Here is a 26,592-nt window from a genome sequence, read left to right as displayed (position 1 = left end):
TTCCGCAGCTGGCATTCTGCTTGTTGCAGGTTTCTGGGTCTCACTGTGTCGACGTTTCAGCCCCCATTCTGTGGCTTTCTTCAGGGTCGGTGGCCAATCCAGGTCACTAGTACCTGGCCAAAACACAAGGAGTAGCAATATTCCAACATCTCAAATAGCAAGATTCCAGAACCCCAATGAGAGCAACATTCCAGAACTGAGATTGTGATGTCATAATGCCTCATTCCACCAATGCCTAAGAGCCAACCTCATTAGTGATATTACAGTAGCTTAATTGTCCTATACTTGGTTCATATAAGAATAGCCATACTGGGTCAGACCAATGGTCCATCAAGCCCAGTAGCCCGTTCTCACGGTGGCCAATCCAGGTCCTTAGTACCTGACCAAAACCCAAGGAGTAGCAACATTCCATGCAACTGATCCAGGGCAAGCAGTGGTTCCCCCATGCTGTGAGGTCTGCAGTTTATCTTTGTAAATAGAAAAGGGTGACTAGCTTTAAGGAAAGAATTGCATATGGTCCAAGTAGTAAGAAAGTCCTGCTTTGGAGAAGAGCTAGGCTTCACTTAATGCCAGGCTGTCTAACTCAGGAAGCAAATGAAAGCTTTTCTAGGAGTGTGTTCCAGAGTATAAGGTCATGGCATAGTGGTTAGAGCTACAACCTCAAACTCCACGCTGCTCCTTGTGACCATGGGCGAGTCACCTAATCCCCCCATTAGATAAGGAAAATGCTTGAAGTACCTGTATGTAAACCGCTTTGAGTGTAGTTCTAAAACTACAAAAAGGCGGTATACAAGTCTCAATCCCCTGTCCCCCCACCCCCCCCTTACACACACACTTATGAATCCTGAGAGAGCTCACTAACAGCTGTCACATAGCGTGATAAAGGGAGATCCCTTTCAGGTTACAGAGGATGTAGAATAAAGTGACATGGGATAGGTCTGGTGTATTTGCTGTCTCACCTTAAATGCGTTTCAACATAAACTTTGCATTCTTGGCATATTCATGATCGTCAGCTAAGGAATTTTGATTAATATGCACTAGGTCACTATGTTTTTTGGGCTTACTGACAATTTTGTGGAACAAGCTTCCGGTAGAGATGAAATGTGTCAGACTATACATTGTTTAGTTGTTGTCAATTGAAGACATAGCTTTTTGGCTAGTATTATGAATCCTTGAGATTGTGATTCGGTGAGAATGTGGAGAAAGTGGGATTGTTCTATAATTTCTATATATTTTATGTACCATTCCCATCCTTGTACAGCCTTTTATGGCTGAAAGTGCGGGCTATAATTTTATTGCAGTTTGATATTTCAAGCTATCTTTGTTCTATGTTCAAATTCTCTATTGAGTTAATAAAATTAAATTGAGTTACTCTGACCCATTTCCTCCCTCCAGTGTCCCAGGTACAAAATAAGTACTAACCTATATATAATACGAGCCACAGAAAGGCAATAGACTTCCTTCCTTTCCTTCCATGGACCTTGAAGAACAAAGGTACTTTTAAATATAGCCCTAGTAGCCACTGAAGGTTTTGCAGAAATAGTGTGATATGATTGTATTGCTTACAACCTTTATCAGTTGTGCGACAGCATTCTGAATCGGAGCTGGTGCAAACCCACTGTAGTCACACCAATGTAAAGTGCATTACAGTAATTCAGCCTTGATTTATGGAGAAAAGATAGTATCTTCACAGGTGATAAGTTGCTTGGATTTGGGAGATCAGCAAGCAGAAGGGTTGAGTACAGCTGTACTCAAAGGTTCCTAATCTGTGAGTTAAGGAATTTTGATGTTGAGTATGTAACCACTTGTGTTAGAGACCCTCTGGAGGAGCTCTGTTTTATGTTAGGCAGGCAATTTATTCACGGATCTAGGTAGGTCTGATTCAGCGGTTTGAGTAGCTACACCCCATCCACATAGTTGTAGAACTGAGATTGATTCAGTCGTCTCCACAGGTCACTGCCTAAGGTGGCAATGGACTGTTTACCTATTTGATAGATGGGATCTGACCAAGGCAAGTACTGTGCCACTGAAACCTGTTTTGGCCAGTTGGGTTAGCATAATGATCTGGTCCATGAGAGCAAAAGCTGCTGTGAAATCCAGCACTATTTTATTTTCTTATGTATTTAGGTTATCTAAATGGTTTACAAGTGTTTTTCCCTATCTGTTCCAGTGGGATTGAGTGACGTGCCCAGGGTCTTAAGGAGCAGTGTGGGGCTTGAACCTACAACCTCAGGGTGCTGAGTCTGTAGCTTTTTTTCCAACAGAGAGGTGGGTCTGTAGAGTTTGTTTCTATTTCCATTGGTTCTTAAACCTGTCCTTGGAGATCCCCAGCCAGTCAGGTTTTCAAGATCTGCCTCATGAATATCCATTAGGGATATTTGCATATAATTGAGGTGACAGGCATGCAAATCTGTCTCGTGCATATTCATTAAGGATATCTTGAAAACCCGACTGGCTGGGGGTTCCCCAGGACAGGTCTATTCTATAACTGGGTCTGAATCGAGATTGACTTATATCCAGCCAGTTTTTCTCTTCTTGTCAATTGAGTTAAATACAGATTTTTCTGTAAGTTTTCCTAGAGATGAGATGTTTATATTTAAGGAGACCTGTTGTGTAATGTTACGTATAGTGTTTGTTGTGAATCTGCCATCTTTGGCATTATATAATTTGGATAATTGTTAATAAAAAGAATTAACTATAAACATAAACATGCCTAGATACTAGTTGGTAACATTTCAGCTTGTTCTAATCAGGGTTGTTTTTTTTTAAATAGAGGGCACATTGTTGCCCTCTTTAATGTTTTAGGCAGCTGCCTATTAGAGAGGCATTCTTAATTTTTGTGTCCCCTTCTCTGAGGCCTTTGCTTTGAAGGGCAGGTGTCGATGGAGTCAAAGGCCTTTCATGATTTGGTTCAAGACCTCCCTCTGGTATTGAGCTAAAGAGGGTAAGTTTGTTTCATACGCTGACAGGTTGGAAATGCTGGGGCTATTCTCCCTGGAAAAGCAGAGACTTAGAGGAGACATGATAGAAACCTTCAAAATCCTGAAAGGCATAGAGAAGGTTGACAGGGACAGATTCTTTAGACTGTGAGGAACCACAAGTACAAGGGGTCACTTGGAGAAATTGAGAGGGGACAGGTTTAGAACAAACGCTAGGAAGTTCTTTTTTACCCAGAGGGTGGTGGACACGCGCTTCCGGAGGCCGTGATAGGCCAGAGCATGCTGCAGGGGTTCAAGGAAGGTTTAGATAAATTCCTGAAGGATAAGGGGATTGAGGGGTACAGAGAGAAGTAGAGATAGGTTATAGGAAAAGTCAGGGACCACCTAACAGGTCATGGACCTGATGGGCCGCCGTGGGTTCGGACCGCTGGGCGCGATGGACCTCTGGTCTGACCCAGTGGAGGCAACTTCTTATGTTCTTATGACTGGGTAAGACTGCTTGTAGATCCTGGTGGAAACTTTTATTGGTGAAGTATGCAGCAAAATCACTGGTTGAAATGATGCATCAAGAGAAATATTGGTTTTGGCGGCTGTTAAGGCTTGGCAGAACTTTGTCATTTGTTTCCTCATCCAGGCAATATCTTACTTCTGGCAAAGATTGATCCTTTAAACTTAAAATTAGACGATCATCTCCATGGAACGATTTGGCTGCACCACTTAGATATTCAGACATTTAGGAAGGTATTGAAGACAACTTAATTTGTAGAGGCTTTTTCTTGAAAGCTAGTTTGTTTAGACTGGACAATTTTTAGATGAACGTAAATTATCTGGTGTTATATTGTCTTTTGAAGATTGTATATATATTTTGTGCACCGCTTAGGTTTAAGCGGGCTATACATTTTTTAAATAAATAAATACTACTTTACAGTTTTTAATTCATGGTTGGAAAAAATAGATTAATTGTAAACCTTGATAAAAACTTTTCCTGCTGGCTGAAGGGATAAGGATCAGTACCAGATGTAACTTTATCTTTTGATGGCAAAAAAACATTCCTTTTGGATAGTAAATTTAAATATCTTGGCGTTATTAGATAATCAAATTTAACTTTTTCAGATCAAGTATCAGAATTAGTAAAAGGTTTTTACACTCTCAGGTCTTTACGATCAGACAGACAGACATCTTTTCAATAATAATAATTTGTATACTCTGATACATGTCTTTTTTATATAAAAAATTGACTATTGTAACATTATTTACATGGGAGCATCTAAATTCAATAATGGATGTCTTCAGACTTTACAAAATACAGCCATCAAGTTAAGTCGTACTAAGACACAAAAGCCACTCTTCCTTCACTACCATTGGTTACCGGTTTCATATATTATCCAATTAAAGCGTTTCAAACCATGGAACCTAGCCACATGAACTCTTTAACCATTCCCTATACACCTTCATGAGATCTTTTCAAGAGAAAAGATTAGTATTACCATCCGTCAACAGGACGAAAATGGGAGTCCACTCGCTCTAAAGCAGTCTCTGCTCTGGAACCAACTTCCTTCTTATTCATCTTGAACCTAATTTTAAAGCTTTGTGTTATCGTACGAGTGGAGTAGGTCTTTTCTGTATTTTATGGAGTTCCTTTCTGTTTTATAATTATTGTTATTTTGTAATGTTAGTTGCTGAGAACTGTTTTAAGCTTTGGCAGGATATCAAATTATCTCCTTTCTAGTTTCTATTCTTTATTTAATGGTCTGGTGATACACCGGGTGAGCATTTGTGAGTGGGGCCTAAGATCATCATCTTTAGTAGTGCCGTTTTCTCTAAGGCCTTAGCACAGTGTGTGTTCCAAATATCAGCCTGTTCCAATACTATAGTTGTCTTTTCATCCACACGGGGATAATTTAAGGCCTCTAGAATGTTCTCTGTAAGATTTTTCTCAACTCTGATCTCATCTGCTTCAGGTGGTCAATTAGAGAGAATTTTATTAAAATTGGCCCAAAAATGGGGGGTTCCGGTTTATATTTGAGTTGTACTTAAGTCGGGGGTCTGCAACTCGGGGACTGCCTGTATACGAGAGAGAGGGGTATGTGTGTGTGTTAGCTTTATCCCTCTTGGTCAAATTGAACATGAAATTTAAAGAAGTTAGATAGTCTCATTTAGAAAGCAGTAACAGTAATTGGGCAGAAGTTGTTTTACATCTGTCAGTAGAGTTAGTTGCATGTATTGTATATATCAATGTATTGTAAATTTCACCTGTATAATTTGAATGTATTATTCTTTGTTCAGGTTCACAGTCCAGCCTGTGATATAGCTGACAGTGGATTGTGATCAGGGTCAGTCAATGGATTTACAATGAAATCACAACTTCAAATCACCAGTAAGTCTCTCTACTTTCTTATGTGACAAGCCATTCATAGAACTCAAAAATCTTTCTTTTTTTTTTTTTTTTAATTTATACTTTGTTCACTTGGGGATATTTTTAAAACTACAATTCCCCCTCTGTATTCGTGGGGGTTAGGGGCAGAGCCAGGCCGCGAATATGGAAAAACCACGAATAATATTCAGGCCCTTATCCCCAACTTTCCACAGTTATTTTTAGCCCTATAAGCCCCCCTTAAGCCTTACTTGGTGGTCTAATGGGTTTTCAGGCAGGAGCGATCTTCCCACGCTCCTGCCCCATGCAGATCGCTCACAGGAAATGGCTGCCTTGAGCTCCCGTAGTCTCTCAAGCCATTTCCTGCGAGTGATCTGCACAGAGCAGGAGCGTGGGAAGATCGCTCCTGCCTGAAAACCCACTAGACCACCAAGTAAGGCTTAAGGGGGGGGGGGCTTACAGGGCTAAAAATAAGGCCAAAAAATTTAAAAAAAATTTTGGGTCAAAAATAGCGAATAACCGAATCTGTCGATACGGAATTCGCAAATACGGAAGGGGAAGTGTATCTACATAGGTGCAAAGTCCACAGGTGCCTTTTGCCTGCCAATTTTGCACCATTTTCAGAGGTAAAGTATGTATCGGCTTTTCTTGCATGTGATTTAAACATTCAACCTGTGTCTGCTATTTTCCTCCCCCGACCTACATAGCCATCAGGAGCACCTGTTTGATCTCTAATGTGTACTTTTGGGTGGGGAAGGGATAGCCTTAACAATTTGTTCAGATAAATCGGAATTTACATACTTAAATGATGCTTTTGAAATTGCCCTTCCCATTATAAGAATATCAAATCAAGAGCTTCGAGGGTTTTTTTAAAAAAATAATCTTTCCTATTTTTTTAAAGTCATTTCAGCAAAACTAAAAGAAAATAAAAAGAACTGGTTTGGACCCAGCCCTTATGTGGAAGTCTCTGTGGACGGGCAGTCAAAGAAGACGGAAAAATGTAACAACACGCACAGTCCGAAGTGGAAGCAGCACCTCACAGTGTAGGTTTTGGTGGGGAAGTGCAAGTTACATGTTTTGTTCTTAGGGATCACCTCTACGTGATCTCTGAATGGTGCTAATTAAAATTGTACTCTTACAGAACATTCATATATTAAGGGTTCCATAGATAGGTTATACCAGCCGTTGCCCACACTACCAGTTAGCACCAGGTAATTGCATTAAAGCTGAATTATGCTTGAGGCTCTCTGCATTTCCTCTGTGGTATGGTCCTGGTTTGGTCAGCAAAAGCTACTTTTTTAGGTCTGCAAAATAATTCTTATTTGGGGGCGATTAATAGTGTAACTTGTATTTTTAAAATTACATTTGTGCTTTTCGCTATCTAGGATTGTACTGCTGAGCTGGGATTTTTATTATTTTTTTGCTTGTTTGTTATGTTTGTATTTCAGTCCAGTGATAAGAGAGACTTATTTTCAAAGATTACTATGGTACTTTGTGTGTCTTAAGTGTTTTGAAACGAGCCCCATAAAAGAACAAATCTAAATTAAAATGTATCAGTTAAGTACTTTTTATATGTTTGCTAGTGGCATTAATCTTTTAAACATTAAAAATTATCATAAAAAATGTCTAGTACTCATATGAGAGAGAAAAAGCACGAAGGGCCTTCCAGACAAACACATTTCATTAATTGGACCCAAAATAGGCCGTGTTTCGACAAATCTGCCTGCGTCGGGGGGTCTACATGAAATAAATATACAAATTTTAAAACACAAATCATGCATGGATTCATTGCATAAAGAATTAAACATTTAAACTACAATGCAGGTGTCTTGCGGTGAGCTCAGGGAGAACAGAAACCTCCCGTGGAGCAAAAGGGCACACTTGATCTTGATTTTTAGTATTACTACAGACCAACCATCAAGACCAGACCAGACACAGGAGGCACTTCTTGTAGAACAAGGGCAGCACAAGAGAGACACCAAAGAACACACAGAAGAGAGAACAGCTCCTCCTAATGGAGAGGAGGCATGGCCACACACAGCACCTGTCTAACCCTGTACCATGCCTTACAATGAGTTTAAAAAATAATATTTAAGTCCCCATGATGGAACCTGTGTAAGCTGGACATTTTATTGCCATGTCCTTAGCTTTAGAATTACTAGAGCAGTGATTAAGGAGTCAGAGGAAGAAAAGGTTCTTCTGACTAAACTCTGAGGGAGCTTTTCAGATAGAAAGATTCTAAAGCCTCAAATTACCATCTTACTATCACCCATTCATGGGATTAAATTGAAAAACAATCTGAAAAGCCATTCCTTAACCTCTGTCACATGTTTCTAACGTGGCTGACAGATTCATGATATACCTCAGAAGTTCCAGAACTTACAAGTCCAGTCTCTCGCTACCCATTGTGACGCCATAAAGGCAAAATGTTTCAGATACAAGAAGGATACTTATGTTTAGGGGGAAATGCTTTAGGAAATAAGGTAGAATCACTGAGAAATATCAACCAGAAAAGAAGTTTGATTTTTTTGTTTGTTTTTAATTCCTATGGTTTCTGCATCTGTTACATTTAAGTGATCCTTTGCCGTGGTTTAGAAGGTTTCATCTGAGACTGTCTCTCACATCAAAAGTTTGAAGTTTCACTTGGAATACTGTGGTCCATTTTGGAGATTTTACTTCAGAAAGGACCAGAAGAGGTTGGTGTCGAGAGAGTCAGGCAAAGTGGTGCAGGGTCCATACAAAAAGACACGTGAGACTTGAGGACTTAAATATGTATACCTAAGAGAAGGGGCAATGGAATATATACAGATGTTTACATACTAAGATTATAAATTAAAAGAAAAAAAAATATATATATATATATATATATATATACTCTATATATTTACCAAAGACAAGGAAACTACATCTAAGGGACAAGATATGAAGCTACTCTCAGGAACAACATCAGAAAATATTTTCTAAGGAAGGGGTGGTGGATGTCAGGAATGGCCTTCCAGATGAGATGGTGGTGATAAAAACTGTAACGGAATTCAGAAGGGCATGGGAAAATCGGAGGATCCCCTAATGACAAGACCATGGAAATAAAGCACTGGAGCAATCTGCACGCAATGACAAGTCATCCCAAACCAACAGTGGAATAGAAATATTAAAAACAGAGAAACATAAAGGCTGGTATTGAACAGTGTTCCATATATTGTGATTTGGTGTAGGGTGGGCTGTGGTGGGCATCAATGGGAACTCCACTAATATGGAACAGGAGGATGTTATTGGCCAGACTTTACGGTAGATGTCCTGCAAACAAAGGGATGGTTGGATAGGCTGGAGTGAGCTTAGACGGCAACTTCAGCATTTGGAACCTAGGACAAGACCAGACTTTGGCCCAGAAAGAAGAGACAAGTTAACTGTTCAGGTCTTTATCTGCCACCTTTACTATGTTACTATGTTTATGAAAAGTGTGAGGAGAAACCACAGAGTGGTAATTGCAACCTTGGAAAGCATGGAGGGAAACTTGTATGCCACGGTTACAACCCTAGACACCTTGCTGGGCAGAATAGATGGGCCATTTGGGACTTTCATCTGCCATCATTGCTATGCTGTCGATTTTGACTTTGAAGAAGTTAGGTGGAGGGAGGAGCCTAAAGGGAAATTAGGATGTGGAATTGGTGATTAAGAAGCATTAATAGATGAACTTCCATCTGGAACCTGACTGGGAGTGGATCATTAAATTGAAAATGTTCTACATGTGTCATTTGGGCAACTCAAGAAAAAGAACAGTTTCTTAGATTTGAGGCCCAGAGCACTACAAGTCAGGGCTTGATTTCTTCTTAAATGTCCCTGTAAGTGCTACGTCACACATTTGTTTTTTATTCGTGACTTAATTATTTTTTTCTTTAATTCTTTTTATTTCTCTTTAAATGGTATCCCTTACAATCCTGGTTCTCTTTACATTACTGCCAGAGACATTACATTGTACTTTCTATCAGAAAGAAATAGTGTGGCCATATTAGTCCACTTTTCAAGGTAATATATAGAAATAAAAGAAAGGAAATAAGGCGATACCTTTTTTACTGGACTGACTCAATGCATTTTATGATGAGCTTTCGCAGGTAACCCTTCTACTTCAGATTATTAATTCAAATTACTTCGAAAGCTCATCATAAATTTGTCGCAATCTAAGAAAAGGTACCAAGTCTTAGCTTCTTCACCCGGTTTCTCTTTATTTAGTATTGGTCTTTTTTTGCATATCACTGAATTAAATTACTTGTTCTTAGGTACTTTTTTGCAGTTTTCTTCATAATTAAAAAAAAATTCTGTTGGTCTTGATAAACAGAAGTTCCGGATTTTCAAGCTAAATTCCAAAACTGGCGAATTCATTAATCATTATTAGGTGTGCGGCCTGGGAATCTCTGCACATCAGCGCGCCTGATGGGACTGGATATTAACCAAAAACTAAATCTCCAGCACAAGGTTACTGAATGACTAGACCTACAGAATGATTACTAGAAGCAGTAGATCTGGAACAGTGCCAGTACCCAGGAGTGCGGGCCTAAGTGGAAAGCAGGTGCAGATAGCACACTAGAAGCCATGAACCGTGTGACCTTCTATTACCAGCTGATTGGTATGGAGCATACAGGGGAATTTGTTTCCCGATCATTTGCAAAACAAGCTTAACCCTAAACCCTAGTCTAATAGTGTAATTTGGGTTGTCATGCTTTAGCCATGTCCTTAATTCCTATGAGCGTCGGAGCATTCAGCACGCCGGCTTGCGCTATAAATCTCTAGCGCAGCTTTGTAAAAAGAAGCCCAAAATGATTTTACTAACACTTGGCACCTTTTTCAATTTTAAATCAGACTCTGATACGACTTACAAAAATTATAAATTCACCCCCCTGCTTTATGAAGCCGCGTTAGGCTTTTTTATCACTAGCCACGGCAGTATTAGCTCCGATGCTTATAGGAGTTTTATGAGAGTCGGAGCCAGGGCTGTGGAGTCGGAGGAAATTTTGGGTACCTGGAGTCGGAGTCAGAAGTACAAAAAACTGAGGAGTCTGAGTCGGAACATTTATCTACCGACTCCACAGCCCTGGTCAGAGTTAATACTGTTGTGGCCGGTGATAAAAAAGCCTAATGTAGCTTTATAAAAGGGGGGTTTCTAACCCATATGACAAAACTTAAGAGGGAGAAAAAAAGCCTCCAATGAATGTAGCAGCAGGTACTTCAAAGGCACCCTCACAAAAAAACAGACCTTTGTTGAGACCAGGTTTGCTCCTCAGTGAGTCCCAGATTTCTTTCTAGTTTGTTTCTAGACTCTACACATTTCTACCAATTTCACTTATCACTTCTGCACATTCCTGTGATATTTAAGAAACATCTTCACACAGATTTTGACACCCCTGACCTAAAAATACAGGCCACTCAGATATTTGGTAAGGTTTAGTGATTTAATAATACCTGGTTTTCTGACATCAATCTAGTCAGTATGGCTTTCTGGCCACCTTGGAGACCTTTGAAGTCTTGGTTTGTATCTCTCTGTATGTCTTCTTTATTTGTTCTTGTGAACTGCCTTGACTTTTCTGATACGGCGGCATATCAAGTTGAATAAACTGTAAATATTTATTTCACTATTTGAACCTTTACCCAAATCAAGCTAACTTGTCCTTATGAGGATTTTTAAACTTGTCTTGGTCCATTTCCCCTCTTGTTTTTCTCCCTTTTCCCTTTCGTACCTGTTTGCCCAGTCATTTTATAATTTGTCTAGGTGTTCTCTTTGTAGTCCTTTTATGTTAATTGTTTTGATACACTTTCTGTATTACCCTAATTTGAATTGCCCAACCACCTTGAAATATATGATAAGGTGGTATATCAAATTTTTAATAAACTTGAGATGGATGTTCAATAAAGGCTTCTGCAGTCATTTTGATTTTTTTTGCGTGTGTGTATTTCTGTTTAGAATTGTAACTCCCATCAGTAAATTGAATTTTCGAGTCTGGAGTCATCAAACGTTGAAGTCTGATGTTTTACTAGGAAGCGCTACACTAAACATTTATGAGACGTTGAAGACTAACAACATGAAACGTGAGTATTTGGAAAAAGTCCATAGTCCTTCTATACCAAGACTTAAGCTACAGCTCTGTGGGGATTTGAACACTCCCAATATTCTTTCCTGTACCTGTCCGGGGCTATAAGTATTGGGTTTTGTGTCCCTTGAAAGGTAGTTGACACCTTGAGTTTAACACATCTTTCCTGAAAGGTGCTGTTTTTTGCATATGAAATTTTAAGATTTGGGCATGGAAGGTCCTTGGCATAGACACAAGTGCTTCAGCAAAGTACCAGAAAGATTGTGTTTGGAACATATATTATGATGTCTTTCAGAGAGAGGGACCAACCTGTGAGAGAGGTACAAGATCTGGTCTAACTGACTATGAAAGTAAATTGTTTTTCTGATTTTGAAAAGATCTTTGGTTACCATAAAATGATTAAACATAGAAACAGCAACATGATGGCAGATAAAGGCCAAATGGCCCATCCAGTCTGCCCATCCGCAACATCCACTATCTCCTCCTCTCTCTAAGAGATCCCATATGCTTATCCCAGGCTTTCTTGAATTCAGACACCATCTCTACCAGGAGATTGTTCCACACATCTACTACCCTTTTCTGTAAAAAGTATCACCTCTTAACTTCATCCTATGCCCTCTAATCCCAGAGCTTCCTTTCAAATGAAAGAGACTTGACTCATGCGCATTACTTTAAATACTGCTTGAATGTTGGTGTATGTGCTTCTCAAATGGGGATTTTATCACACTGGTGAAATGCTTGTTTAAAAGCACACTTTAGAGTAAGATAGTTGCTTGAGCGAAGTGGATTTTTGAAATTGTTGAAGTCATTCTGTCTAGAATCTTGGAGTGACTTGTCTGATCCTGTCCAGAGAAACCTAATTGCTGAGTTAAACATGTTTGTTTTGGACTCAGGCTACACATTCATTGATCATTACAAAAGCACTGCCCACAAATAATTAGTATATCGCAAGATAAAAAAGTCAAAGACCCATGACATAGTAAATGATAGAAGATAAAGGTCAGAACGAACGACCATCTATACCGTCCAGCAAAGTGTTTAGCGACATAAATGCTGTTCCCCCAAAGCATGGAATAGACGGCTCGGGATGATATGATTTAAATTAAATTACACAGAATTTTGAAAACAGGTGCTGTGACCGTATTGTTGCTTGTATTATATTTTAACATGCTGCATTTTTGTTTCAGTGGAGGAGGTGGTGATGTCCTTGCAGCTTCAGGGTGACAGAGAACAGGGAGAAGCGGTCGGAGACTTGTCAGTTTGTCTAGATGGGATGCAAGTAGATCCTGAGCTTTTAACTAATGGGGATGCAACTTGTATAAACAGTAAGTCCCACTGAGATCTTGATAGCCTAGAAGAATAAAGGCAAGGAGAAACTACTGTTCACAGGCTTTTATGAAGGCAAATGAAAGCTTTTGAAAAACTTCTGGAGGAATTTTATACAAAACAATTTTAAAAAATTGAACACATTTTTTTAAATTTTGCAAGTAGCACTATGTAAACACTGACATTTAATAATTGATTTAATGCAACATGGTCGAGTTTTTAATCAAATTTTAAAATCTGATGTGGGAAGAATTCTTCCTGGACTCCTGTAAGTTTACTAAGGGGGTAATTCTTATAAGAGAGTACATACAGTATGTGAAAAGTTCAAGAAGGTGCATTTATATATATATATATATATATATATATATATATATATATATATATAAAGGCAACATAGGTACTTGGATTCTGTTTAGAATGCCTGGGACGGGCGTCCTATACAGAATCGGGTCTGCGCCCACCCAAAATAAACCCAATTCTGTAATTGACGTTCATGTTACAGACGCCGGTTACAGAACCGGGCTACTGTAGATGCAGCTGCTATACTTATTGCGGCAAGGGTTCTCCCTGCTGTGATAAGTATAGCAGCCACAGCATCCCTCCCCCCCCGAACAATCACAGCAGGAGGGAGCTCAACCCCTCCTGCCCAAAGATTGCCCACCTCCCCACGTATGATCATGGCAGGAGGGTGCCCAATCTCTCTTGCTTAACCCCCCAACAAACCCCCCCACCCCTCCCCGAAGATCACCGGCAGGAGGGCTGCCCAATCCCTTCTGCCAGACCCCCCCCCCCGGTCCCCCACTCACCCGGGGCTCACCTAGAAGGTTGGTTGCCTGGCTGGGTCTTCCCACTGTCCGTCCGGCAGGCCTGCTCTTCTCCTGCCCATCCCACAGGCTCCTAAGGCCCCTCCTATGGGTGGGGCCTTAGGTACATGGGCTGAGACCAAATTACATGACAAACTGACATAAGAACATTAATCTCTCCAGACAATCTTCCTATTCCAAATAGATCAGCTCAATGAACATGCCATAAAACAATCGCAGCATCGCCAATAAAGTCGTACTGTATATATCAGACAATAGAACCAATTTCTTGAAGGCCTTCAAACTCTTTTCTTGCTTAATGAAAGATGGAAGCTTATTCCATTCTTCTGGACCGTGACATGAAAAAACCTTCTCTCTCACCATCTTCAAACTTAGCTCCTTTCTAGATGGTACAGCCAAGTTCTGCTTTAACATCCCAACCAGCAGCAATAATTTATAATTGATTCTAAACTCAATTTTCGGTTCATAGACAACGGCGCGCCCAGACAATTGAGCGCAGCGTGGAGGCGCACGCCGCTCTAAGTTACTGTTTTTAGGGCTCCGATGGGGGGGCGTGGGGGGGAACCCCCCCCCCCACTTTACTTAATAGACATTGTGCCGGCGTTATGGGGGTTTGGGGGGTTGTAACCCTCCACATTTTACTGTAAACTTAACTTTTTCCCTAAAAACAGGGAAAAAGTGAAGTTTTCAGTAAAATGTGGGGGGTTACAACCCCCCCACAACGCGGCACGATGTCCCCGTCGGAGCCCTAAAAACAGTAATTTAGAGCGGTGCGCGCCTCCACGCTGCGCTCAATTGTCTGGGCGCACCTTTATCCTGTCACGCTTTTGACCTGACACCCAATTTTCAGCCAATAGAGCTCTTTCAGTTATCCACTGAATGGGTTTGACCATTACAGGAGATTGTTCCGTTTTCCTTTTTATTTCCAGATGCAACTTTAGCCAGTTCCAGCAACATTTAATAGTGTAACAGTGGTATTAAAATGGATTTAGTATCTGATGTAAGTTATTTGCTTTGCTGTGTTTCTTGATATTGTAGACACTACACAAACTAATGGATCTCGGACACAGAATGATGCACTTTCATTAAGGTAAGAAAGCAGGCAAATAAAAAACGTCTGAAAGCTCTTTGGATATATTTATTTTGCTCAGAAATTTTTAACATTCTATAATATCTGTAATAAAGTAAATACATGGGAAATGAGTAGATAACATACAAGGAATCCTTTTCAAATTGTCCGTTCCTGTCTGCAGGGAAACTTAAGACCACTTTTTTTTTTTTCTTTAATAATTTATATTCCGCTTATCCTACAAGTCTATGCGGATTACAGATTATTCAGGTACTCACGCATTTTTCTCTAACTGTCCCGGTGGGGCAATAGGGATTAAGTGACTTGTCCAGGGTCACAAGGAGTAGTGCGGGATTTGAACCCACAACCTCAGGGTGCCGAGGATGTAGCTCTAACCACTGCACTACACACTCCCCATACACTCTCCACCTCTATTCTTTAGATCTTTAGCTATCCTATCAGATAAACTTCGTTTTTAACTCTTATATACCACCTAACATTACCCATGAAAAGCGATTATATTAAAACCAATAGACCACTGTCAGCGGCACATGTGAGAAGGAAGGGGCTGGCTAAAGCTCACACGGAGACTATTTGGCATCTCCTCATGGTGTTTATTTAGCCTGCCTACTTTTCAACTACAAAATGTGTTATTTAAAATAAAAAAAAATAAAATCTGTTCAGCAAATGATGGCCATGGAGTTTTCTTTGTTTTAACATTTTTTATTAATTTTTTCATATAACAACAAGTGTGTCATAAAGATTCATACAATTACCTTAAGTATACACTTGATATCTCCATAACATACTGTACATACAACATATCTTATATAATCCTTACTACAATTTTAGACATCATATAAAATGTAATAATTTTATCAACTATTATTCAATTATGAATCCCCTTCCCTCCCCTTATTTTGTTAGTTGCACACAATATAACAACTATTATGATAATTTATTTATATTTTATGATAAAGAGAATAAACCTACCCCCCCTCCTTTATCTAGTATCTTATTATGGGAAAAATGATATCAATCATTACAAAAATCTGTTAATGGTCCCCAAATCTTCTTATATTGGCCATGGAGTTTTCAAGGAGAAGGTTTCCCTTTGAAAATTAGCTTGTAGGCCCACAGGTAACACAGATATTTGTAGACTTGCAATCATCATGGGCTAAATTGGAAAACATTAAATGTACTGTTCATTCTGTCAGCCCCACACACTGCTTTATTTTCATTCCTTTTAACACTTCCCAGTGCACAAGATCTGAATTCAAGCAAAGGTACAAGTTCATGAGCCTAATTTGACTATTTGACCTGCACAGATCATGATCTTCTTTTCCCTAATTATTCAGAAACTTAACTGATCTCACTATTTTGTAGAATAAAGATGTTGAATTATCCCGTCCTCTGCCAGCTCTCATGACTTACAACCAAGAGTTTATGGAAAGATTTTTCCAAATCTGTCCTGGGGGACCCCCAGTCAGTTAGATTTTTAGAATATCTGCAGTTAATATGCATGCAATAAGAACATAAGACTAGCCATATTGGCCCATCTAGCCCATCTTCCTGTTTCCAACAGTGGCCAAGCCAGGTCACAAGTAACCTGGAAGAAACCCAAATGGTAGCAACATTCCCAGAATCTCAGAGAGTAGCAAGATTCCAGGCTACCAGTCCTAGGGCAAGCAGCAGCTACCCCCATGTATGACTGGCTGGGGTTCTCCTAAGACAGGTTTGGGAACCTGTGGCCTGTGTTGTTGATCAAGATTTTCTTATGTTTTCGTTATATTTATTTACATTTAATTCCATACATCACTAGTTGAGCTTTGAAGCAAATCATAATAAATGCATAATTATAACACATAAAATACTTTTAGAAACACTTAAAAGCCTATCCCTGATCAACCATCACAGCCTACAAAGATTAATCAAACTCCTCCTGCTATACATTCCCCAGATTCCTTTAAAACACTTCATTTCTCAATAAAAGCTACTATTAGCAAGAAATGGCATACTTAAAATGACACAAACTAGGCTTAAATAACTAAAGGGCAGTTTTTAGATTTTTTTTTTATTAGCAAAAAAACAAAGGGGTAAAGCAAACACAAAAATGCAGCAAACAAAAAAAGTGGAGAGAGTCACTCAGGCCTGAATTCTCTAATCGGCGCAGGTAGGTGCCCAAGCTCAGTAAAAAAAAAAAAAAAAAGTAACGTTTTTAACTGAGTTTTATGGCACCTAAAAAATTGGAATCATGCCTCCATAGGCACTGTGGGTGTGGCTAATGCCAGAAGTGGCGTTAGGTGGCCTAAAGCGATGCACATCCTAGGTAAGTGCCAGAAATGTATGCCTGGAAAACCCTGGCCTCCATTTCCAGTGCATACCTTTGCTGGAGGTGCGAGTCTGTACTTGGCACCGTTGCATAATTGACATGCATTCGGTGGCCACTGAAAACTGCGCTGGTTACAGAATCCGGGACTCAGTATCATGGGGTAAAGACCTAGAACAATTACTTTCGCCCTCTACTTATGAGGAATTTAGGAAACGTCTAAAAACACACCTGTTCCTAAAACATCTTGACAACTGATCCACTTATCTCTTTCCTCTCAATAGCGACCTACTGTCCTTTTGATCACTTTTCTCCTCAACAATGAATTTCCTGTCTAATTACTTCTCTTTCTTCTTCCCCTCTTGAAGTCAGTCAATTTGTACCTTTGCTTAATCTTTTGTAAACCGCATAGAACTTCACGGTATTGCGGTATGTAAGCTGTTATTATTATTATTATTATTATTATTATCTGGATGACACCAGGAAACTGTCATAAAAAGTATTAAAATCACAACGGGATAAAGCAACATATCACAGTATTGAATGGTGTGCACTGGAACCCAACATGGCCTGTGTTTCTGCAAAATCTGCTGCCTTCAGGAGTCTGTTTTTCTCGCCCCACCTCACATAAACACTGTGAAATGAAGGAAAACCAGCGCAACACAATCATTTTGCTAGGTGCATTGTCGTGCTGGTTTTCTTTTGTTTCATAATGCACAACAGGAGATGAGGACACTACTGCGGTGTTAACTGGGGAGATGCTGGGAGTGTGCGTGCTCTTTCCTTCCCCCCCCAACAGTTAACATCTTGTAACTACAAAATCACACAGCATTTCAGTAAAAGGACCCCTAAAAGTTCTCCATGAAAGGCAACAAGACCACAACTTGCTTGGTAACCGGGTACACGTGTCCTGATAATACCCCTGAGAAGCAATGTATGATCTCTGCTGCAATGAGCGAAAAAAATCCCTCCAACAAAGAGCAGATATAAGAATTGAATTCAGGTCACCTGCTTAGTAATGGAATTTCATGCCAAATGCCTCATCCGAAGATAATTTTGTGTATATTTTTCTTCTTCATTTTCAAGCACGAGTATAGCTACCTCTGATATCTGTGAAGATTCTGGGACCAGTGAAAGTAGGGTGATAAATGGAAATTCTCCAGCACTTTCCAATGGTGGCCTTAAACCTGTTATTCCCCCAAGGCCTTCAAGACCACCTCCCCCTACACCATACAGACTCTCTATTTCAGGTATGTGACCCTTTGCTGTGAGTCACCACCAGAGCTAAGAAATGCCATAGGAGCAAACACTGAGGCTGATGTTGAAATGGTTAACTTTTGTCCTAGCAGCTCATTGGACAAAAATTAGCTGGTTATCTTGAGGTAGAGTTAGATATTTCACAGTCGCTGCTATTATCCCAGGACAAGCAGGCAGCATATTCTTAACGTATGGGTGACATCACCGACGGAGCCCCGGTACGGACATTTTTCACTAGAAAGTTCTAGTTGGCCACACCGCGCATGCGCGAGTGCCTTCCCGCCCGACGGAGGAGTGCGTGGTCCCCAGTTTCTTCGTTTCCGCGGAGCGAAGAAGACGCATGTGGTTTCAACGGCCGTTGAAAACTTCCTTTTTGCCTTCCCGCTCGCGTTATTTTCTTGTTTTTTCTCTTTTTCCTTTCGGGTTTCTTTTCCGTTCTAAATTGTAAAAAAAACAAAAAAAAAAACCCTTTGTTTTTTTCTTTATTTTTCAGGCCGGCCCCGGCGGGGCCTGTTGCCATCATACAAGCCTCCGGCTTTGATTTTGCGGAGGCCGTGTTTCCCTTCATGCCCCCTCAACCGGGCTTTAAGAAGTGCCAGCGGTGTGCACGCCCGATCTCTCTCACTGACCCACACAATTGGTGCCTACAGTGTTTGGGTCCAGAGCATCGGGCTGACACCTGCACCCGCTGTGCCACTCTTAAAAAACGCACCTTAAAAAATCGGCAGATCCAGCAGAACATCCTTTTCGGTACCGGATCTACTATGGAACCTGCAGCGACGTCGACGGTACCGCAAAAGACGGCACCGACCACTTCGACGCCCGATCCTTCCTCGGGGTCGCTGGCACCAGGTAAGCCGGCTAAGAAGCCTTCCACCTCCCTTGAGCACCCACCTGCCACAGTGGCGACGCCGGTCCTCCCGGCCTCACGCCGACCCCGCAAACGCTCCGCCCCGATCTCGGAGAGTGCCTCGTCATCGGCCTCCTCATCGCCGGGGCGTGGAGCAGCACCTATGGAACCGAAAAAGAAAAAAGCGGTACCGGTGCCACCCCTGGATGACCGCATCGCGGCCATACTCCAAGACAAATTGCAGGAACAGCTGCAGCAACAACTCCAGCACCTGCTACCGACCCTATTGGCACCACTTCTTTCGGTACCAGACCGGCCCGAGCCTCGCACCATCCCACCGGTGTCCACCCCCCTCGGTGCCACTCAACACTTCCATGCCGATCCTCTCGGCTGAACCACTCCGTTCTCGTCCTGTGGTACAGACCCGCTCTGAGGTCGATCCTCCTCGGGACCAGGAAGGGCACCGGTCTCCCCGGGACCCAGAATGGCACTGCTCTTCCCGGGACCGGGGTCAACACCGGTCTTCCTCTCCCGGTACCGTCTCCATGCGCTCTGGCAAGTCTCTTTCTAAGACCCGCCACACCGAGCCTTCCACCCCGACATCTCGGCGTGCGCACACTGATATCAGGGACCCGGACTTATGGGAAGAATCCCCACCCGGTACCGAGGAGGACGCATCATCCACAGACGAGGAACCCTCAGTGCCCGATACCACTTCCAAGCCTGAGCAATCCTCTTTCACCAAATTCCTCAGGGAGATGTCGGCGGCTCTTTCTATTCCTTTAGAGTCCGACTCCAAAAAGTCCCAGGCCTTTCTGGATGCCTTAGACTTTGAACAACCTCCCAAAGAGTTCCTCAAGTTACCCGTCCATGACATACTGCAGGAAACTTTTTATAAAAATTGGGAAAATCCACTCACTGTCCCCGGAGCTCCTCGTAAGCTTGACAGCCTATACAGGGTCATCCCAATTCCGGGTTTTGACAAACCTCAATTGCCCCATGAGTCTCTCCTAGTTGAGTCTACATTAAAGAAAACTCAGGGCTCCAGTGTTTATGCCTCCACCCCTCCTGGCAGAGAAGGCAAAACGATGGATAAGTTTGGCATACGCCTTTATCAAAATGCCATGCTAGCCAACAGGGCGAATAATTACACATTTCACTTCTCATTTTATATGAAGTATCTCGTACAGCAACTATCCGCCCTACAAAAATACATCCCTGAACGCAGAGTTCCACTCTTTTAACAACACATTTCCAGCCTTCTTCAACTGCGGAAATTCATGGTGCGCTCTATTTATGATTCCTTTGAGCTGACCTCCCGAGCGTCTGCCATAGCTGTTGCCATGCGACGTCTGGCCTGGTTGAGGGTATCTGATCTTGACATCAACCACCAAGACCGTCTAGCTAACGCACCCTGTCTTGGGGATGAACTTTTTGGGGAGTCCCTGGATTCCACCACCCAGAAGCTCTCAGCACATGAGACCAGATGGGACACTCTGGTAAAACCTAAAAAGAAGACTCCACCTGCTCGTCCTTATAGACCACAGTCCTCTTACCAGCGCAGGTTCTCGGCCAGGCCTCTCAACCCGCCCCAACAGCAGCCTCACAGACCTCGTCAACAGCAACACACTCAGGCTCGCTCTCAATCTCACCAACCTGCCAAACCTCTTCCTCCGTCAAAACCATCTCAGCCCTTTTGACTCCTTTCTCCAGGGCATAGCCAGTCTTCCACCATCGTTACCTCTTCCTCAGCCAATCGGAGGACGTCTCCACCTCTTCCTCAAACGTTGGGAGGTCATCACATCAGACCTGTGGGTCCTCAACATCATCCGCCACGGCTACTCTCTCAACTTCCAGACTCTTCCACCAGACAACCCTCCTATAGAGTCTGCGTCCCACTCCTCCCAGTCCCTTCTCCTCCTAAGGGAGGTCCAATCCCTCCTTCTCCTCAATGCCATCGAAGAGGTTCCCACAGACCAAGGGGGTCAGGGATTTTACTCCCGCTACTTCCTGGTTCCCAAGAAGACAGGAGACCTTCGTCCCATCCTCGATCTCCGGGACCTCAACAAGTGTCTGGTCAAGGAAAAATTCAGAATGCTTTCCCTGGCCACGCTTTATCCTCTTCTCTCTCAACACGACTGGCTATGTTCCCTGGACCTCAAAGAGGCCTACACTCACATTCCAATCCATCTGAATTCACGTCGCTACCTCCGATTTCAGATACAGCACCGCCACTATCAGTACAAGGTGCTACCCTTTGGCCTCGCATCATCGCCCAGGGTGTTCACCAAGTGCCTTATTGTGGTGGCGGCCTTTCTCAGGGCTCACAACCTCCAGGTGTTCCCCTACTTGGACGATTGGTTGGTAAAAGCACCTACGTCTCCACTTGTGCTACAAGCCTCTCAGTACACCATCTCCTTCCTCCATCTCCTGGGGTTTGAGATCAACTACCCCAAGTCGCATCTGCTTCCCACACAGCGACTTCAGTTCATTGGAGCCGTTCTCGACACCACGCTCATGAGGGCGTTTCTCCCCTCCGACCGCCAACGGACCCTGCTCCACCTCTGCCACCAGGTGCTCCTTCATCACTCCATTCCAGCTCGGCAGATGATGGTCCTCCTGGGCCACATGGCCTCGACAGTCCATGTGCTTCCTCTGGCGCGACTCCACCTCAGGACACCTCAATGGACTCTAGCCAACCAATGGTCACAGACCACCGATCCTCTTTCTCATCCCATATCTGTGACATCGTCTCTTCAGCAATCTCTTCAATGGTGGTTGAACTCATCCAATCTTTCCAGGGGTCTACTCTTTCATCTACCCCCTCATTCCATGATCATAACCACAGATGCCTCCCCCTATGCATGGGGAGCTCACCTGGGAGAACTTCGCACTCAGGGACTCTGGACCCCTCAGGAGCGTCAACATCACATCAATTTCCTGGAACTCAGGGCCATGTTCTATGCCCTCAAGGCCTTCCAGCACCTTCTCTACCCTCAGGTTCTTCTCCTGTGCACAGACAACCAAGTCGCCGTGTACTACATAAACAAGCAAGGCGGCACCGGATCTCCCCTCCTCTGTCAGGAGGCCATCTGCATCTGGACCTGGGCCACGGCCCGCAGTCTCTTCCTCAAGGCTGTCTATATCCAGGGTGAACTGAACTCCCTGGCCGACAATCTCAGCCGCATCCTTCAACCTCACGAGTGGACTCTGGATCCCCCCACACTCCGCTCCATCTTTGCTCAGTGGGGCACCTCTCAGGTGGACCTCTTTGCAGCTCCTCACAACCATCAGCTGCCCCAGTTCTGTTCCAGACTCTTCTCTCCTCATCGTCTGGCCCCGGATGCATTCCTGCTCGACTGGACGGATCGGTTCCTCTATGCCTTTCCTCCACTACCTCTGATGTTGCGGACGTTATTCAACTCCGCAGGGACAAAGCCACCATGATTCTCATCGCCCCTCGGTGGCCTTGCCAACACTGGTTCTCCCTCCTACTCCAGCTCAGCTTCAGGGAGCCCATTCCTCTTCCTGTGTTTCCTACTCTACTTACACAGCAGCATCAGTCTCTACTGCATCCCAATCTGTCCTCGCTCCACCTGACAGCTTGGTTTCTCTCGGGCTGACCTCTCCAGAGAATCTATCTCAGCCTGTCCGTCGTATTCTGGATGCCTCAAGGAAACCGGCCACCCTCCAATGTTACCATCAGAAGTGGACCCGGTTCTCCTCTTGGTGTCTGCTTCATCATCAAGATCCCACCTCATTGGCGGTGGAAATCGTACTGGACTATTTGCTCTCTCTCTCCGACGCTGGCCTCAAGTCGACCTCAATCAGAGTCCACCTCAGTGCCATCACTGCGTTCCATGAGCCTATCCTCGGAAAACCTCTTACGGCTCATCCCCTGGTTTCCCGGTTCATGAGAGGCCTCTTCAATGTCAAACCATCTCTGAAGCCTCCTCCAGTCGTCTGGGACCTGAATGTGGTTTTATCAGCACTAAAGAAACCTCCGTTTGAGCCTCTTGCCACAACTTCACTCAAATTTCTTACATGGAAGGTGCTTTTCCTCATTGCCATCACCTCTGCCAGGAGGGTTAGTGAGCTGCATGCACTGGTCGCCGACCCACCTTTCACTGTTTTTCACCATGACAAGGTGGTTCTGCGTACCCATCCTAAATTCCTTCCCAAGGTGGTCTCGGACTTTCATCTCAACCAGTCCATTGTGTTGCCTGTCTTTTTCCCTAAGCCCCATTCTCATCCTGGGGAACAGGCGTTGCACACGCTGGACTGTAAGCGTGCCCTTGCTTACTACCTTGACCGTACCAGGGCTCACCGCTCATCTCCTCAGCTCCTTTTGTCCTTCGACCCTAACCGTCTAGGTCGTCCTGTCTCCAAACGGACGCTTTCCAACTGGCTTGCTGCCTGCATTGCGTTCTGTTATGCTCGGGCCGGTCTTTCACTGGAAGGTGCTGTCACGGCCCACAGGGTCAGAGCTATGGCTGCTTCTGTGGCTTTCCTCTGTTCCACGCCCATCGAGGAAATCTGCAAGGCTGCCACTTGGTCCTCAGTTCACTACTGTCTGGATACCTTCTCCAGATGGGATGGGCACTTCGGCCAATCTGTATTACACAATTTATTTTCCTAATGGCCAACCATCCCTCCTCCCTCTCTGTTAGCTTGGAGGTCACCCATACGTTAAGAATATGCTGCCTGCTTGTCCTGGGATAAAGCACAGTTACTTACCGTAACAGGTGTTATCCAGGGACAGCAGGCAGATATTCTTACGACCCACCCACCTCCCCGGGTTGGCTTCTTAGCTGGCTTATCTTAACTGGGGACCACGCACTCCGTCGGGCGGGAAGGCACTCGCGCATGCGCGGTGCGGCCAACTAGAACTTTCTAGTGAAAAATGTCCGTACCTGGGCTCCGTCGGTGACGTCACCCATACGTTAAGAATATCTGCCTGCTGTCCCTGGATAACACCTGTTACGGTAAGTAACTGTGCTTTCTGGTCAGAAATTAGTGTCCTAAAGTTGACTAGATAGATTCTGGCCTGACTCAACTGGGTAAGTTGGATAAGTGTGCTAGTTTAAGTTGAATGGTGACGTCGTTGAATTCAAGTCGCTGCTGTGGAAATGTTGATTCTTGCCTTTAGCTGCAGTTTTCTATCAGCGATGGCAAGTTTCTACTGTTGGGGCCAAAAAATTAAATTTGTTTAAGGAGATATTTAAACTTAGACTCGTACTATGTGGTAGAAGATAGGTATCACTTTGCACAGTCTGCCACTGAAAACCAAATATAAAGAACTGCTGTGCTGGCACCCTTCCTTCCTTCCCAAATGATCCTTCTCCAGGTTTAGAACCGCCTGATTTCTCTCCAAGGCTCAAACACCTTCCCTTCCCCGCTCCAACTCCTTCTGGGTCTTGCCTGAGGGTTCCAGTGGGCCCAGAACATAGTAGTTCCCCTCTACTCCTCTTGCCTGGGACTGCACCAGGATGCAAAATGTTGCCAGTGACATGGTTCGAGGGAGGGACGGGGCACCGCCATAGCGTTTTGGTTGACAGTGGCCTCTACCAGGATACTAATGGCACAGATACACCTCATGATAAGACAAATAAGTCCAACAAGCAAGTAAACAAAAAACAAAGGAAAACTGCAGAGATGATGTACCTGATTCAGGAAGTTCATTGAAGACAAAAAAACGATGGTTCTCAAATGTTAGAAACTGGGACCCGACACGGTCTGTGTTTCGAGGAAACGTCTTCCTCAGGGGCCAAGCATGCCATAAAATCTCAATCATGGAAAACCATAAGAAATACAGCTGACTTGTAACAGCGTGGTTGCGGGACTGGAAAAGGTCCTATAGCCGTCCGTAACAGTACAATACAATGATTGAGATTTTATGACATCTTGGACTCCTGAGGAAGACGTTTCATCGAAACACAGAGCGTGTTGGTTCCCAGTTTCTAACATTATGGAAAATAATCGTTTTTTCTCTTCAATAAACTTCCTGAATCAGGTACATCATCTCTGCAGTTTTCCTTATTTGGCACCTCTTGAGGTTCTGATAGGTGCAATCACACTATTGGCAGTAGTGACAGCTAGCACGTGGTAGCGGTCGATGCACTAGTTATCGTCAGTGGCTGCTCTTTCGCCTCCGTCACAGCCACTCACTGCAGCAACCCATGCTAAGTGGGAGGCTTTTTCCACCCTGTATATGGCAAGAGATTGAATGACTTTTACACTTGAAAAGTAGATGGGAGTAACCTGCTAAACCTGAAAACAGAAGGGGGGGGCGGGGATTTTTTTGTGCAGTTGGGGTCTTCCTGTTGAACTGCCATCCTTCACTATTCCTCCCCCCCTTTTACAAAACTGCACTGAATGCTATGTGCTGTGTGAGTTCCTATGAGCGTCGGGAGCAGCGCGGAGCATTCAGCGTGCTGGTTTGCGCTAAAAACCACTATCATGGTTTTGTAAAAAAAAAAAGGGGGGGTATATTACTGTTAGTGGTGATAACCTATCAGAAGCCCAGAGAGAGTTTTGAAAGATTATTGGTTAAAGGTAGGAGGGAATATTACAGAAAGCCGACTCGTTAAATGGAGAGGATAATTTAACAGCAGGTCGCTTAATCGACGTGGTGATTACGCACGTAAGTGGCAGCAGTTATCCAAGGCAGGGTAATACTTTCCCATGGAAGCAAGCACACACTCTCAACATCTGCTTGATAATGCACACAGATTTCCAAACTTTATATACAGTATATAGACTCTTACACACACACTCTCACTCTGTCTCTCTCTCATTCTGTCTCTCTCTCACTCTGTCTCTGTCTCTCTCTCTGTCTCTCTCTCTCTCAATTTAGATAGAAGACTAATGAATATAGGTATATATTCCAAGAGTTCCCCTGCAAAATCTTTTCATTGTAGAAGATGGCTCTCACAGGTATTAGAACACCTGTGTGAAATCTGTAAAGACCTCTCTTCGATAAATTTGTTACCTCATAATGCACTTCTTGTATTTTTTATTGCCTGCATTGACTGTATTTCACTGGCCGTCAGTTTTTCTCTTACTGTAAACCACTTAGAACTGTTTTCGTATTGCGGTATTTAAAAATAAAGTTGTTATTAAATAACTGGATAGGAACTTTTAAAAAAATTGCCTTCTAGCAGGTGGTTCCAGTGCTCCTTCCGGGACTGATGGATCTAGCACAACCTCGGTACTAAGTACAAGTACCAATGCACCTTTGCAAAGGAGTCCGGAAGAAGGTGCGACTGGGATATTGACCACACCACCTATCTCCAGACAAATCATGCCCGTAAATCCTGCAGGGTCACGAGTTGCTGCTGCACCTCAGGGACCTCTTCCTCCAGGGTAGGTGCTCATCCTTCTCTGTTCACGCTTCCACGTGTTTGAATATGTCTGTGGTGTAAGCTTCTCTTACTGCAGAATTGTGAGGTCCTTTGCAGGAGACCCGGAACCAGGATGGGAAACGGCAGTCCCGCTTTTCTGCACTGATCAGTAGGAAAATAAGTGACACCGCTGGCCATGTC

At 43.3% G+C, this 26,592-nt stretch overlaps 1 protein-coding gene across 7 annotated transcripts in view; it reads left to right on the top strand.

Annotated features, from left to right (window-relative positions):
- The window catches only part of ITCH (itchy E3 ubiquitin protein ligase), a 92,057-nt gene that overhangs the window by 27,969 nt on the left and 37,496 nt on the right, over positions 1 to 26,592 (top strand). For 6 of the 7 annotated variants that reach the window (XM_033914180.1, XM_033914184.1, XM_033914185.1 and 3 more), the window contains 7 exons: positions 5,226 to 5,316; positions 6,215 to 6,356; positions 11,267 to 11,391; positions 12,581 to 12,718; positions 14,582 to 14,633; positions 18,028 to 18,191; positions 26,209 to 26,413. In XM_033914180.1, the coding sequence (XP_033770071.1) occupies positions 5,292 to 5,316; positions 6,215 to 6,356; positions 11,267 to 11,391; positions 12,581 to 12,718; positions 14,582 to 14,633; positions 18,028 to 18,191; positions 26,209 to 26,413 (851 nt within the window). In that variant the 5' untranslated portion in view covers positions 5,226 to 5,291. The remainder of the gene's footprint in view (positions 1 to 5,225; positions 5,317 to 6,214; positions 6,357 to 11,266; positions 11,392 to 12,580; positions 12,719 to 14,581; positions 14,634 to 18,027; positions 18,192 to 26,208; positions 26,414 to 26,592) is intronic. The other variant, XM_033914187.1, reaches the window with a different exon arrangement.

The sequence above is a fragment of the Geotrypetes seraphini genome, chromosome 11 (genome assembly GCF_902459505.1).
Source record: "Geotrypetes seraphini chromosome 11, aGeoSer1.1, whole genome shotgun sequence".
Classification (NCBI taxonomy): Eukaryota; Metazoa; Chordata; class Amphibia; order Gymnophiona; family Dermophiidae; genus Geotrypetes; species Geotrypetes seraphini.
The sequence above is the reverse complement of the archived record's forward strand: the minus strand, read 5'-3'. Positions and strand labels throughout refer to the sequence as shown.